Here is a 14,266-nt window from a genome sequence, read left to right as displayed (position 1 = left end):
TAATTTGTTCTCACTTTCTGCCTGGTTAAGCCCCTTCAAAAGGAAATAACAAAATGAACCATCGTGTTGCAAGCAATGTGACCAGTGATTTTGTCAATTATTTACGTGCTCGACGCAGCCATGCTTACAGACTTCAGCAAGCTGCTCACTATCTTTGAATGTAAGAGTAGTGTGCTAAACACATGTGTCAGTCTGCTTTACATTATCTGTGCCGAGTTTTACAGTAACTGATGAGTACAGCAGCCCTCGAAGATCCCATTCTCTGGCTGTCTGACTTTGCAGCTGTACTGCACGATGCAGGCATTTTTGCGATGTGCACAGCCCGATGGCAGAATGCGCTGTGTAGCTACGTAGCCCGCAATATAATATACAAGGTGACCATCGCTGCGTTGCTATACAGTAGAGGAAAATAAAATAAAACCGAACAAGAAAATAAAACATTCAGATGTCTGCATCGATATAAAAGCAATTTTCTTGTTCTTAAGATAGCCACGAAGCGTTTAATAACACGCGTACTTGCCTGTGCTTGTCACACACCGACACAAAAACATTTGCAGCACTTGAACGGGTCCTGTAAATTTACCTTGTGTCATATTGTTTTTCACAGACGGCTGAATTCCGCTGTAGAGCCCTGTCAGCCTTTGAGATGGCCTGTTACCAAACTGCAAGTCTGTCTGCATGCGGTGCACGGAAAAGTGACACCGTTACCGCGCATGTTGTGTAGCCCGAATTGAATCCCGGCAAAAAAACAGGGTCGCTGAGTTTTCTTCTTTTTTGTAGACGCCGTTCCTCCCAAGGCACACTAACGCAAGGAACTCTTAATGTAACGCCAACGAAGCTGACCAGCCTGCGTCGCAGGTGGCGTACACACTGCCGTCTCCGTCACGCTAGAGTTACTGTATATGCTACCATTAGGTAGCAGAGTTGCGCATCTGTCTTCCAAACGCCGCTAGCAACCATGCAATGCGTAGAAGCTGACGTGCGGGCCAATTTTTGTAGTTCTCTACGCCGTCGCTGCAGCAAATCGCATTGGCACCAGACGTCGACAGTTAAGTTCGTCACCGGTCTTCGAGACACCAAACATGTCGATCGGCGACACGGTAGGCATGTCGCCTGCACAAACGTAGTGCGATTTCACCGCACAGCTGTGGTTGCTAGTCAGACCTATGCGCAACTCTGCTACCTAAAGGTAGCATATACAGTGACTCTACCTCACGCTAGCAGGCAGCGCCTCCGACTGTGGCGCTATATCTCGTCCTAGCGGAGGGATCGCGCAAGGCGACATCTCTGGGCAAGGGAAACACGGCTCGCTTTTCACACCTCTCCATTCTGGCCACCCTAGCCGTGGTCTGTTCCTTTTCTTCGCAGTCATTTTAGCGCTGTTTTTTTTTCTACTGGTAATCGTGAACGAACCAGCCCAAGTGCGTGCCCTGCTGCGAGGACATTTGATCCAGGTTCATGAATAACAATCAAGTTACAGACAACAATGATTTTTACAGCGGTTCCATATCGTCTCTTACTAAAACGAAAATGAGAAATAAATAGGAAAACATTGAAGCTGCAATGGTGCCACTCAAAAGCTGTTTTTAGACACGTGAAATATGGGCGAGACACTTACGAACGATTCGCCTTTCCTCCATGTTTTGTTTATGTAAGAATGCACGAAATAGGCCTTGTAAAACGGCTGCTTCAGCTATGCCTTTCATACGCAAGATGCAAGTAATCCAGGAAGACGCGCAGCATACATGAAGCATCTGATTACGCGTACCTCTACTTGATATTCTGCATTACGAGACCCCTTTTGGTGAGAGTGACGCGAAGCGGTCACGCGTTTCAGTGTGAGCAGTGTGAAAACATGAACCAAGACATAGAGCGCAGTGGCGACTGCGATTGCGGTTTACAGCAGAGCTGTTGAGGTCGAGCTGTTGGCCGTGTGTCGTGGATAGGAAATTACCATCATCATGAACCGGCACGCGTCATCTTCTTCTGCTTCGCCACCAAAAGACGTGCGCCGATTTTTCCGGCGAAGTATGCAGTAACTTGATGGGCGAAAGAAAGAGTACAGACAGAGACAGAAAGCAAGAAATGGAAGAAAAGGAATTCTTGGTGAATAATTTTTTTTCTTTTACCGATGAGATTCGAGCTCGCGTACCCACGATGCGAATGCGAGCTTTCTAACCACTATGCTATCCAGGCACGCTGGCAGAGCAGAGCATAGCTTTGTATAGTACAGTGCAGCAAGGTGGTGGGAAAGAGAATAAATAGAAACAGAGAAAGAGTTAGAAAGCAAGAGATAAACAGGAACAAAGATAGCAGGCGAGAGACCGACTACACAGAGCGAAAGATGGAGAAAAAAAGAAGCAGGAAGAAAGAAAAAAAGAAGAAAGGAAAGAGATAGGTCATTCCATGCCAAATCAACCAGCGTTTTTCCGACCATCACAAATATGGCTGAAAAAATTTCCACGTTTTTCTTGAAGTTCGAAACTCGTTATGCTCGTTTATTTCTGTTGCGAAAAATTTTCCCGCCTATTTGTGAGAGAGTGTAGTTTTGCGCCGACTGACCTAAAGGGCATCAAACAACAATTTTTTTCAAGGGACGTTTATGGGATGCACTCGATAAAATGGCATTTCCGGCAAGGTAATGAAGCGATGTAAATGTAAAAGTAGTGACTTATTTATGTATATTGATTCTTGGAGAGCTTTTCACACGAGCAAAATTGAATAAAGTTGCAAAGTTTGATATTTTTTTACAGGAACAAGGCATACTCGAAGGGTAGAAATGAATTATGTACTGGTGGCCTGTTCGACATACTACAAAAGAAAAATAATGTAGTCGCTCAAGGTGTAGCAGATCGTCTGAAAAAAAGTTTGCGAATATCACTTTTTTTTAGATAAGCTCTGTATTCAGCATCGAAAAACTTGCCTCGGTGGTCGGACTAAAAATATGCACGATACTTCATTTGAAAGCTGTCTGTATTAGCTGAACATTGGCAAAGTTACAAAAGGGTATTATTTTTTTAACTTGAGAAATATGTTTTTGAAATTTTGTATCTCCACCAGCTTTTCGCCGACGTAACTCTAGCGGCATGAAGGACTCACAACGGCAATCTTCAGTCCATTCCCACTGTCCTGGGATGCAGACGTCAAACATGGTACTGTCTATAAAGCAACCGCATTTCCTTTTCCATTGCTTTATAGACAGCACCATGATTGACGTATGCATCCCAGGTCAGTGGGAATGGACTGAAGATTGCCGTTGTGAGTCCTTCATGCCGCTAGAGTTACGTCGGCGAAAAGCTGGTGGAGATACAAAGTTTCAAAAACATATTTCTCAAGTTAAAAAAATAATACCCTTTTGTAACTTTGCCAATGTTCAGCTAATACATAGAGCTTTCAAATTAAGTATCGTGCATATTTTTAGTCCGACCACCGAGGCAAGTTTTTCGATGCTGAATACAGAGCTTATCTAAAAAAAAAAAAGTGATATTCGCAAACTTTTTTTCAGGCGATCTGCTACACCTTGAGCGACTAAATTATTTTTCTTTTATAGTATGTCGAACACGCCACCAGTACATAATTCATTTCTACCCTTGGAATATGCCTTGTTCCTGTAAAAAAAGTATCAAACTTTGCAACTTTATTCAATTTTGCTCGTGCAAAAAGCTCTCCAAGAATCGATATACATAAATAAGTCATTATTTTTACACTTACATCACTTCATTAGCTCGCCGGAAATACCATTTTATCGAGTGCATCCCATAAACGTCCCTTGAAAAAAATGTTGTTTGATGCCCTTTAGCTTAGTCGGCGCAAAACTACACTCTCTCACAAATAGGCGGGAAAATTTTTCGCAACAGAAATAAACGAGCAGAACGAGTTTCGAACTTCAAGAAAAACGTGGAAATGTTTCAGCCATATTTGTGATGGTCGGAAAAACGCTGGCTGATTTGGCATGGAATGACCCAGATGTAAAGGAACATACAGAGAAAGCATAGCCACGTATAGTACAGTATAGCAAGTATATAGTTTACCGCGTAGAAAAACTATCATCTTCATGAACCGGCACGCGCTTTCTTCAGTTATGTTCTCCATCTTCTTCCTCTTCTGCTTCTTCTCTACCAGCTCTGCTGTGGCTCAGCCTTGCGCGACTTTGTGCAAGCAGCGCTATTTTTTTGTTTTTTGCATTGGTATCGTTTAACTTCATTTTGAAGTTTCCTAAACTTTCGCACCTCATGAAACGCGTTCAGTGAGAATATACAACCTTATCGCAATTAGCAGTCGCCCCGTCTAAAATGCTGCAGGACTCGCTGTCACATCGAGTTGTGCGCAGACATTATAGCACTGATTCATAAATAATTGCAACTACCTCTGAGCTCCTGTCAGCAGACAATGTCAAAGTGGGAGAACTGTATTGAGTAATCGCTTTAGCATTGCACTAGCCCGCAAGGAAATGTTCTGTACTTATTTAGGCTAACTTCTGTCCCGCCGCATCAGCTGTCCCGCTTTTCTGAGTCCTAGCAGAAGATCCTCTGCCTCGCGCATGGGCCAGATGAGACACACTCCAATATATTGCGCAGATGCACCGTGATGTTAGCAGCGTTATGATCTTTAAGATTGCGCAGCGAGTGCTTCATGCTCTTTACTGAACAACGGTGTTTTATTGATTGGTGCTTTAACTAAGAGAGCGAAAAATAGCGCGTACAAAGACACACAGTGCAGCGCTCTTGTGTGCGTATCTGTTACTGTGCTGCACTGGTAGTTTTAACAGAGCCAAGAAGACCAGACATCGACTGTTGATCGACACGGTATGGCAGTCCACAGAGCGGGCTGCGCTCGTGCGAATCACCTGGTGTTCACCTTTCCAGTCGAGCAGCCTCGAGCTGATGGTGGAGAGCAGCGTGAGTGTCGTCAGGTCTCCCAACGAGGCCGCGATGGGAGCCGCCACGTTGTCCGGGTTCAGGCCACAACGCCGCGCCACCAGGACCACGGTCGTCATGAACGCGCCTGCATCACAGGTTGTAGGCGCACGACATCAGGGTCTCGCTATCGTGTAGGGGCTTGCCACGTCAGTCAGCAAAGCGGGCAACATTCCCTACGTCCAAAACTCGTGAAGTGCTTTACGAAGATCTGGTAAATACAGCTTACTCCTGAGACAGAGAGAGAGAGAGACAAAAAAAAAAAAAGACCTCTTATGATGCTATGATTTGGCGATGGTCGTTTGGCTCCCGACGCTGTTACTTGAAGTGATACTTTTGGAAGAGACGTTGTTTATTACGGACATCTCCTATTTTGGCGACATCTACGTCGACGCAGCTCGTGGTGAGACAAAATGAAATGCCACACGCGACCCAAAGATAGTGGTTGAGTAACTTCCCTCTCCGGAATGGAGATTACGGGGCACAAAAGCAGCGCGCATGTTTCCAACGGAAACTGCTTCCTGGCGATGGGCCCTCACCAACCATACACCAGATGCATCAGATGAGATTTGACGTAAATAATTTAATGCAATTTCATGACAGAAGCTTACTCGATACAAAACGCTAAGAAAAAAAAGTCAAAGCCTCGCCGCAAGGACGAAGCAATGAATGCGGCAGCAACAAAATGGAATGTCACAGGAAGAAAGGAACTGCTTGCTCACTCGTTTAGCAAAAGCGGTATTTACACGCGAGCGAATTGACCTTGGTGCGGTCTATGGCGTCAACGAACACTTTTCCATGAAACCAGAACACGAACAAACCTCCCCGCCCATCTCTGCGTGCCACTAACGGTAAATGGTCTTTATAAATAGCTCGTCGGTAGTACGCTGCATGCGTTCGAGGACGAGTGGTGTAAAGGTTGTAATCCGCTGTCGCCTCTTAATATATATATATATATATATATATATATACATATATATATATATGTATATATATATATATATATATATATATATATATATATATATATATATATATATATATATAGAGAGAGAGAGAGAGAGAGAGAGAGAGAGAGAGAACGGCACGATTACGACAAAAACGTGCAGAGAGTGTCCATATAATATCTATCGCAATAAAACTGATGCGCACAAAGGCAGATCCTAGTCGAAAGTGAGAGATTTTTGAAAACAGCAATTTTGCCGTGAGACTTACAATAAAGCCCACCATACTTGGAGATACGAATGATAAGATAACGGTAAAAAAAAATTCCGACCAACTCTAACGATATCAAAACATTTTTTATTAGTTAAAGCAATGAATACAGATAAACTGGATGACACATACGTAACCACGGCATTCCTTCCTGGAAAACTGACAACCTTCCTTAATGTATATGGCTATATGAACAAGCTGTTGTGATTGAGCGGCCAACACTAGCGCGTGGTTGTATGTTTCACTATTGTTTTCTTGTGTGTATGCTACACATACTTCGCGCACTAAAAGTATTTGCACGCTAGCACATGTTTGTGTGGCCTCGATGTCCTTGCCCTTTGCGCGCTATTATTCATTCACGCCGCCGCCCGGAAACGTCACAGGGCCCCTCAGGTGAAGACCGCCATCACGATCATCATGGGAGCTTGAGAGGTGACGTGAGTGTTCGTGTCGCACACCGCGTTTTTTCAAGGCCAGCGTCTGACGAGGCCATAGGTCGGTAAAGAAGTAGAGCTCGCTTAGGCTCACTCAAGAAATATATATTGTGCTTAGCGCTCACTAGAACTCACACGCACCAAAAGTTTCCTCAGCCGGACTCACTCGGAGTCAGACTCAATGGAAATTTTCTCATCTGGACTCTCGGACTCAAGCTCGCCAGAATATTGCTCGGCTGGGCTCACTCAGGCTCAGACTCACGGCTCGACCAGAGTCTGAGTAAGCCGACTCATGAGTGAGTTTGCCGGCCTGTGGATGAGGCCCTAAAGGTTTTCGCCTTAATAAACCATTAGGTGAGATATCAGAATGCGATAGAAAGATTAAGAGAGTTTGAATGCGTACGATTGCACGCGGACTGCAATGTTCAGCCATGAAGCCGTCTAGGCGCCACACCTGTCTGTGCCTTCCCCAGCAGCTACGGCGACGCACGCGGCGGGCAAAAATTGAAAATATTACTATGTTGAACAACCGCTGCTGACACCATCCATCCTGACTGACTTGGGTGTTTCAAAGGTGACGGATCACTGAGCACCAGCGATAGGAGTGAGCAGTACGTTAGCGGCGCACCTTGCGTCGTTCTCAGGGCGCCGGCAGCTTCGTTCGAGGATGGCAACTTTACGTAGCGCAGGTTATGGGCCAATACGCGCGATATTTTGCCAAAGTTTCGTGATCGTATCCTCATGTGCGATCGCTCCGGGATATCATTTCATCTGTTCGGCGAACCTAGCCCCATATTTACGAAGGGGCAATCCATAAAGGGCCGAATATATGCGCAATGCTTGAGCAGTGTTTTTTTACGTTGGAAGTTACAGCTTGCGATTTTGCAAGTTTCCAGCAAATTCGGGTCGTCTCGTTATCTCGACACTTGGGACCATGACCAGAACTATAGCTGTTCTACAGGGTTACCTTTGGTGGCTACCATGCGCTAAATTGGCTACCTTACGACCAAGTATGGCGACGAAAATTTCAGGTTGCCTATCGTTACTTTCTGGCTAATTTCAACTTATGCTTTGGCGCAATAAGTAGCCATTTTTGATATTAGCACATACACTACATTGTTTCCAAGCTGCTCTGTCGTGTCAGCCGATGCGCGCTCGCATCCTCCCCCCACCAGCAGACTGGCGCGCATCGAGGCACTCCAACGTAACGAGCCTGGAAGTACGCAGTGACGATGCTGCGTGCATGTTGGCAAACGCTTAACGGGCACGCTTCCCGCCATCTGCGCTGAGGCGCAGCGAATGTTCTCGTGTGCACTTGACAGAAACAGAGATCCGCGACAAAATGAGGCTGGGCTGTTCATCTTAACCAGATTTCACTATCTGGAGCTGGACAGGTATTGACATAGAGTTTCTTACAATAATACCTAGAGGGGAATCTGGCGCTAGTGTCTACGCGAGCTCCTTGAGACGCGCTTCAACCACCATGGGAATGATGGGAAGTACAGGCTTCGGATTTGCTTCGGATGGATTAGGTTCTTGAGATTCGCAACGCTTGTCTGTTGACTGTAAAACAAAGTGATATGAAGTTAATTTTAATTAAAACTTGCTTAATTCTTTTGTATGTAAAACTTATTGCAAAAAGTTTGTGTGACCGTGAGATGGAACTGAAGCCTGAACAAATTCAACCACCAGGGTATGCATTACTCTGCAAATGTGTTCCAGATTTGGCATCACCAAATAATGAATTATTTTTGTACAACACTTGAAAAGAAACACGCTTGTTTTTCCCTCGAAAGTACGCATTATCTATTTATGGAAATAACAGCACTGCATTGAGTGAGAAACACTTAACGTATCGTTTGCTGCGATGCCAGGTGCGTCTGTTCAAGTGGTCTGCCTCCAACGCATCTCTCGTTTTGTTGTGAAGTCGAGTCAGAGGAGCGCGACGGTGCGTCTACTTAGCTTCGCCGTCGTTTTACAGTCGATTTGAAACAGCTTTGACAAGTAGCGCTTATCACGAAACGTGAACTCGATGCAGTTTGCTGCACTGACATGGGACGCTACATCTGTGCGCAGCGGTGAGTGCACGACGCTTTGCTAAAACTGTCAAATACAACCTGTAAAGCCGCAGCGTCGCAGCAAACCAAGAGATCTAGCGGTCTTCAGCCTCTTTGAACAACAAAGACGCTGCTTGAATGCTTTGGAACGCACCCCACTACCCACGCCTCGCGAAGAACGAAACTGAAACTGTAGAAAAAGATCTGTAGACAGTTCGCTAGCGAACGCTATCCAATCCGAAGCCTGTACTTCCCATCATTCCCATGGTGGTTGAACGATCGCAGCGCCAGTTTCCTCTCTAGGGTATTGTATGAAACTCTATGGGTATTGATTATGTAAGCTCTACCAATCAATTTAGATCTGTGGCTTCAAGAAAAAAAAAGAGTACTCCAACGTTCAATGTTCGTACTGACACACTATCTATTCTACATAAACTATGTACATAACGCACTTCATTTATTGTAATTTATTAATTTATTTGCATCTTATCTGTGGGTTGAAAACAAAGCAACAGGGGAGAACTGCCCTCTTATTTCTATTGCCTTATTTTTCAAAACACCATTAATTATTAAATAATAAAAACTACTCATAATACCGCTTTTGTTTTATTTGACTACATATTGGGCGATAAAATGAAATGACATGGCTACTTTGGCTACTTTTAACTTCAGTTCTGGCTCCTTTTCAAGTCCACCCGACAGCAACCCTGCTCTCCTATGGCTGTCCGGAACTCCTAAAATCAAAGGGGCCCATTGCGCGACTAACTCGACTGTACACATTCTAAAGCAGTCGCCTGCGCTCGCGGTAATGCATGTTTAAATTTTGAAATAGTCTCTGGCGTAGCCCGCGAGATCGCATTTTCGACGATCAATGAGTGCTCGCCGCTTGCGCTTTGCTTTGCAAGTTCCTTTTTATTTTTCTCGGCGTATGTTCCTAAAAAAAAAAGAGCCCAGATTGTTAACTATTACCACTGCTTGCTTTTTCATCCTCACTTCGATAATATAAACGCAGCTGTGTTGAGCAGCATGGATGAGAGCGAAGTGGTTCAACTCACCAAGCACCATGCTGGCCACGTTGGCTGCGGCGAGTCCGCAGGCGCACAGCATGCAGGCGTAAAGCGGAGTGATGGCGCCGCCGTGCCGCGCTAAGCCTTTCGCCAGCGCCAGCCCGCACGCCACCAGTGCCACCACCGTCGACTGGCACTGCAAGCGCAGAAAATGGGAAAGGTTGTCTTTGCTGGAAGGTGCAACAGCATGTAGTGTAACACCGAGAGAGGAATCCTCAAGGTATCACTTTGGGCGCCGCTTTCGCTTTCTCAAGATTATGGCCGTATGCGTCGGCGTGCGACAATAGGAAGTTTCAAAATCGGTACTCAAATATTTGCGTCACCATTTGTCGCCACTGCGCATGCGTCATACACGCTATATCCTCTCTGGTACCCACGCAAATAGCGTATCGGACTTAACAAACGCTAAACCTGCGTACACTATTCTGATACTGTCAAGGCCTATTGACTCGGCATGGCTGACACGGTGCCGGATTGACGCAGGCCGTTGACAGCCGTGTGTACCCGGCACTGCTCTCGTGAAATCTCGCTAGAGTATACCCCTGGAAGGGATCGTCCGAGAATATGGCCCCAGACTGTGTAATAATTATGGTCAAACAGCATCCTGTTAGGGGTCTGAAGAACGCAGTGGCATGGAGCACCGTAACACAGCCTTACGCTAAAGAAATTGCTGGTCTCTGCATGGGCGTCCGAGAGTGCCGTTAAGCATTATGAATGTTGCGTTGGAACGACTTGTGGAGGCTTCGCGCATTGTTATTGTGACGGTTTGTTTGGCTCCGGCATTTTGTTCTGCTTCAACGCTTAGTTTAATGTGCCTTCGGGCCAACACACACAGCCTGCGGGCCACTTGCTTCAGCGATTTGCGTTAATAGTAAACTTACGAAGACAAATACGGACATCTATGTACGTTACGCACTGTCTGTTATCGTCTTCGCACTTGAAAAATCGAATATTTGCGGCCTTATAAAATAATTCATCTTCGGTAATGCAGCTCTTATATAAGTAACAATATTTTGAAGTTTTGTAACTTTTGTATGCGATATAACGTTCTGGATGAGCGCGGCGTCTGAATAGACGCCGCGCTCATGGAACACATGGAGACAGTTCATGCCGTCGGGCAATAACCACGTGTACATTTATTAAACACTGCATCGCGACGAGCTCGACAGCCGAATCTAATACATAACTATTCTCGGATACAACCCAAGAAAAAAGAAACGCCAGGTCTGCGCGGAAAACGCAGCACAGTCACAGCGAGAGCTGGAAGAGCAGCATTTCTAGAGCCTCTTGTAAACTCTCTTGGGGCTTAATACAAGTACACTAGCAAGGTGCCCACTACGCCATAAATCATAATTTTCGTGAAGTTGGGAAGCACCTACTACGCCTTAATTCGTCATTCTGCGGATAAGCGAGGTACCAGCTCGACACCTGTAAGGCATTATGTGCCCTTTGTTGATGCGACGGCCGATGATGAAGAACTGTGGCTGAGCTTTTCGTAATGTGTGGGAAGCTTTAAACGACCCGCTAGTTCCGTAATTCGCATTGTGTGACGCCCGGTCGCTATTTCACGCTCCCACCACGCTATATCACATACGTTAACGTGAGAAAGAGAGAGGAAGAGAGAGGGGAAAATAACTTCATTGAGACCCTGGGGAAATGGATCATGGGAGCCTTATGGGCTCCCTTGGCAACCATTACAAGTGCACTTGCGAGGAAACCCCTACGCTATAAATCATCATAATTTTTGTGAGGTAGGGAAGCAGCCGCTATGCCATTTTTCGTCATTCTGCGGAGAACCGTGGTACCCGCTAAACACCTGTACGGCATTATGTACACTTTGTTGATGCTGTGGCTGGTAACGATGCAGAATTATGGCAGAGCGTTTTGTAATGTGTTGAAAGCATTCAGCAACCCACTCGTTGCGCAATTCGCATTGTGTGACGCCTCGTTATTTTACACTTCTACCACGCTACATTACATATATTGGGGTGGGCCATGCCGACATGAAGCCTTTATAGGGTCTTTTTGCAAAGCAGTTTGAAGCACCGGCATGGCTCTGAGGTAGAATACTGGGGTCCATCAGGTTCGAACCCCGTTGCGTCCTGGATATGATTTTATTCGTTGTTTTTTTCTTATTTCACGTGTTAACGGTTACGGACACCGGCGGTGGCGGCGGCGGACAACTATGGCGCCAAAAACGGCCATTGAAATGATCTCATAACAGCTTTCGCTGTAAAAGTGGCTTTTCACCGTCAAAGGACCCCCCTCCAGCCAATGGCGTTGCCGTGTCATCGTCACCCCGCGGTAGACCGCCTTCGCGCGACGCTCACTAGAGGAGTCACAAAGCGTGTCACAAAGAGGCCGCGACACCATTGGCTGGAGGGGGTCCTCTGACAGCGGAAAGCCGCTTTTTTTTAGTTGTGTCCGAGTATAGTAACACGCTTACATAACGTCAATACAATACACAGAAAACATGACAGACACAAGCAACGTAACGCATATACAATGTACTGCGAACGCGGCGTCGCCGACGTTCGACTCACCATGGGGGGTCCACGGGAAGCGAGCCGCGGTATCGTCCCCATGGACCCACCGCGGGTGATGTCCGTCTGCGCAGGCCGTCAAACCCCAAGGAGACTCGATGCTGTTCTCTGTACGCCAGTCTATCCTCGACGAGAGGGAGACGCCACTGCGCGATCACAGCGCCTGCTCTCCTTCGGCTGCTGTTAAACCTAAATAAGGACGGCTAATGCGCGAGACGCGCATGTGCAATGAGGCGCAAACGACTTAAAAGGGGTTATAGCACCCCCAGAACTGACGCACTATACGCGGAATGAGGAAAGTAACGTTTTGAAATTTTAGGCATGTCGATACCACAGCAAGATAACGAGGCATGTCTTTTAGTGGGCGTAGCGTGCGGGTGCGCCCTTTTGCACCTCTATGCAAAAGAGCGCGTCTGCACCTAATTGCCAACCGCCGTGGCCAGGAATCGAACCAGCGACATCGTTCTTAGCAGTGCAACGCTATATATAGCCGCTAAGTCATCGTGATTTATACTGTGCTGAAAACATTTAAATCCTCTCGCATTTGCGTTACGTTGAGTTGACGTGTTAGCGTACGCGCGATGTTGTTATGCTCGTGCAGTCCCTAACGAAAGAGCACACAATTTGAGACCAATCTGTGTGAAACGCACCTGCAAGAGAGCCATGTTGGCAGCTGCTTGTCGGAGTTGGCTTTTGACCGTATTCAGCCGGTCAAGGTTAACCTGCAAAAATATACGAAACATATGTTAACATGGAGAATGAAGCCATGGCGCTGCGGTTCCGCGAAATAAATTATTTGGCATGCGTCAACAGATAAATACTGACTTCGCCGTGTTTTTCTTCGCCATGTTTGATGCTGGCTGTGTGGATCTGAAAGAAGCGCGCACACGCTTTGTTTTTGTGCAGCGGGGATTGCACGGGCACAAAATGTTACAGCACACGAGATTAAAATACCAGCGTTACGTTCACGCAGCACACATCATCACAAGAAGTTGCATAGTGTTTCTTCGTTTGTTGGCACCCGTCTCTGTTAAAGATTAGAAAATGCATACAAGCGCCGCTTTGTCTCAGGTAGTTTAATTATGGCTCATTACACGCAAAGGCAATTATCAAGATATAATTGGTGCCGCACATAAGATTGATTTGTTGGCAGTAATTTTGCTTGTTTCGCTCTCGCCTTTACCGGAGCCTTAAACGGTATCAGCACAGCTGACAAAGTAATATTGTGGTGTTCTGCCCGTGTTAATGCTGGCGTTTACTAAAGTTTAAAATAGGCACTGGATATCAACGTGACGCAGGAGGGAGCACCTCGACCAGCTGTAGCTAGTTATTCAAACAAATGCTCTGCGTCCTGTATAAGCATTTCGCATATACCCAGGGTTTCCAGATAGTCCTAACAAAGCAGCGCCAAACCAACATTAAATGTATCCCAAAAGTAGCCAAACGCTAAACTTCTCTATTAAAAATGTGGCCCCCAAAATAGCCAGAATTTGATTGGGGATAATAAAGTTTTAATTAGTTAAGAGCAGTTTAAATATGGTGTTGTTGGTTGGTTAATGGCGCTTAACGTTCCGAAGTGATTACGGCTATGACAGACGCCGTAGGAGAGGGTTCTGAATATTTTAGACCACCTGTGGTTCTTTAACGTGCACCTGAAGTTAAGTACACGGGCCTCTAGCATATATATATATATATATATATATATATATATATATATATATATATATATATATATATATATATATATATAGCCGACGTGCGAAAGACAAGTTTTACTAACGTTTCGCCAGGAGGGCCTGCCTTGACGAAGGCAGGCCCTCCTGCCGAAGCGTTAGTAAAACTTGTGTTTCACACGTTTCTCGACCTGTTTTTCTACCGTATATATATATATATATATATATATATATATATATATATATATATATATATATATATATATATATATATATATATATATATATATATATATATATATATATATATATATATGTAATATGAGGAAGGAAGTGTCCTTGGATCCGGTAGAATCAATAC

The 14,266-nt window shown here is 45.4% G+C and overlaps 1 protein-coding gene across 8 annotated transcripts in view; it reads right to left on the bottom strand.

Annotated features, from left to right (window-relative positions):
• The window catches only part of LOC119395653 (solute carrier family 41 member 3), a 488,970-nt gene that overhangs the window by 18,357 nt on the left and 456,347 nt on the right, over positions 1-14,266 (bottom strand). For 6 of the 8 annotated variants that reach the window (XM_037662639.2, XM_037662635.2, XM_037662636.2 and 3 more), the window contains 4 exons: positions 13,058-13,102; positions 12,883-12,954; positions 9,678-9,825; positions 4,858-5,004 (listed from right to left, as the gene is read on the bottom strand). In XM_037662639.2, the coding sequence (XP_037518567.1) occupies positions 4,858-5,004; positions 9,678-9,825; positions 12,883-12,954; positions 13,058-13,102 (412 nt within the window). The remainder of the gene's footprint in view (positions 1-4,857; positions 5,005-9,677; positions 9,826-12,882; positions 12,955-13,057; positions 13,103-14,266) is intronic. The other 2 variants (XM_037662644.2, XM_037662640.2) reach the window with 2 other exon arrangements.

This window comes from Rhipicephalus sanguineus, chromosome 6 (genome assembly GCF_013339695.2).
Source record: "Rhipicephalus sanguineus isolate Rsan-2018 chromosome 6, BIME_Rsan_1.4, whole genome shotgun sequence".
Classification (NCBI taxonomy): Eukaryota; Metazoa; Arthropoda; class Arachnida; order Ixodida; family Ixodidae; genus Rhipicephalus; species Rhipicephalus sanguineus.
This window is presented reverse-complemented; position numbering and strand designations above follow the sequence as displayed.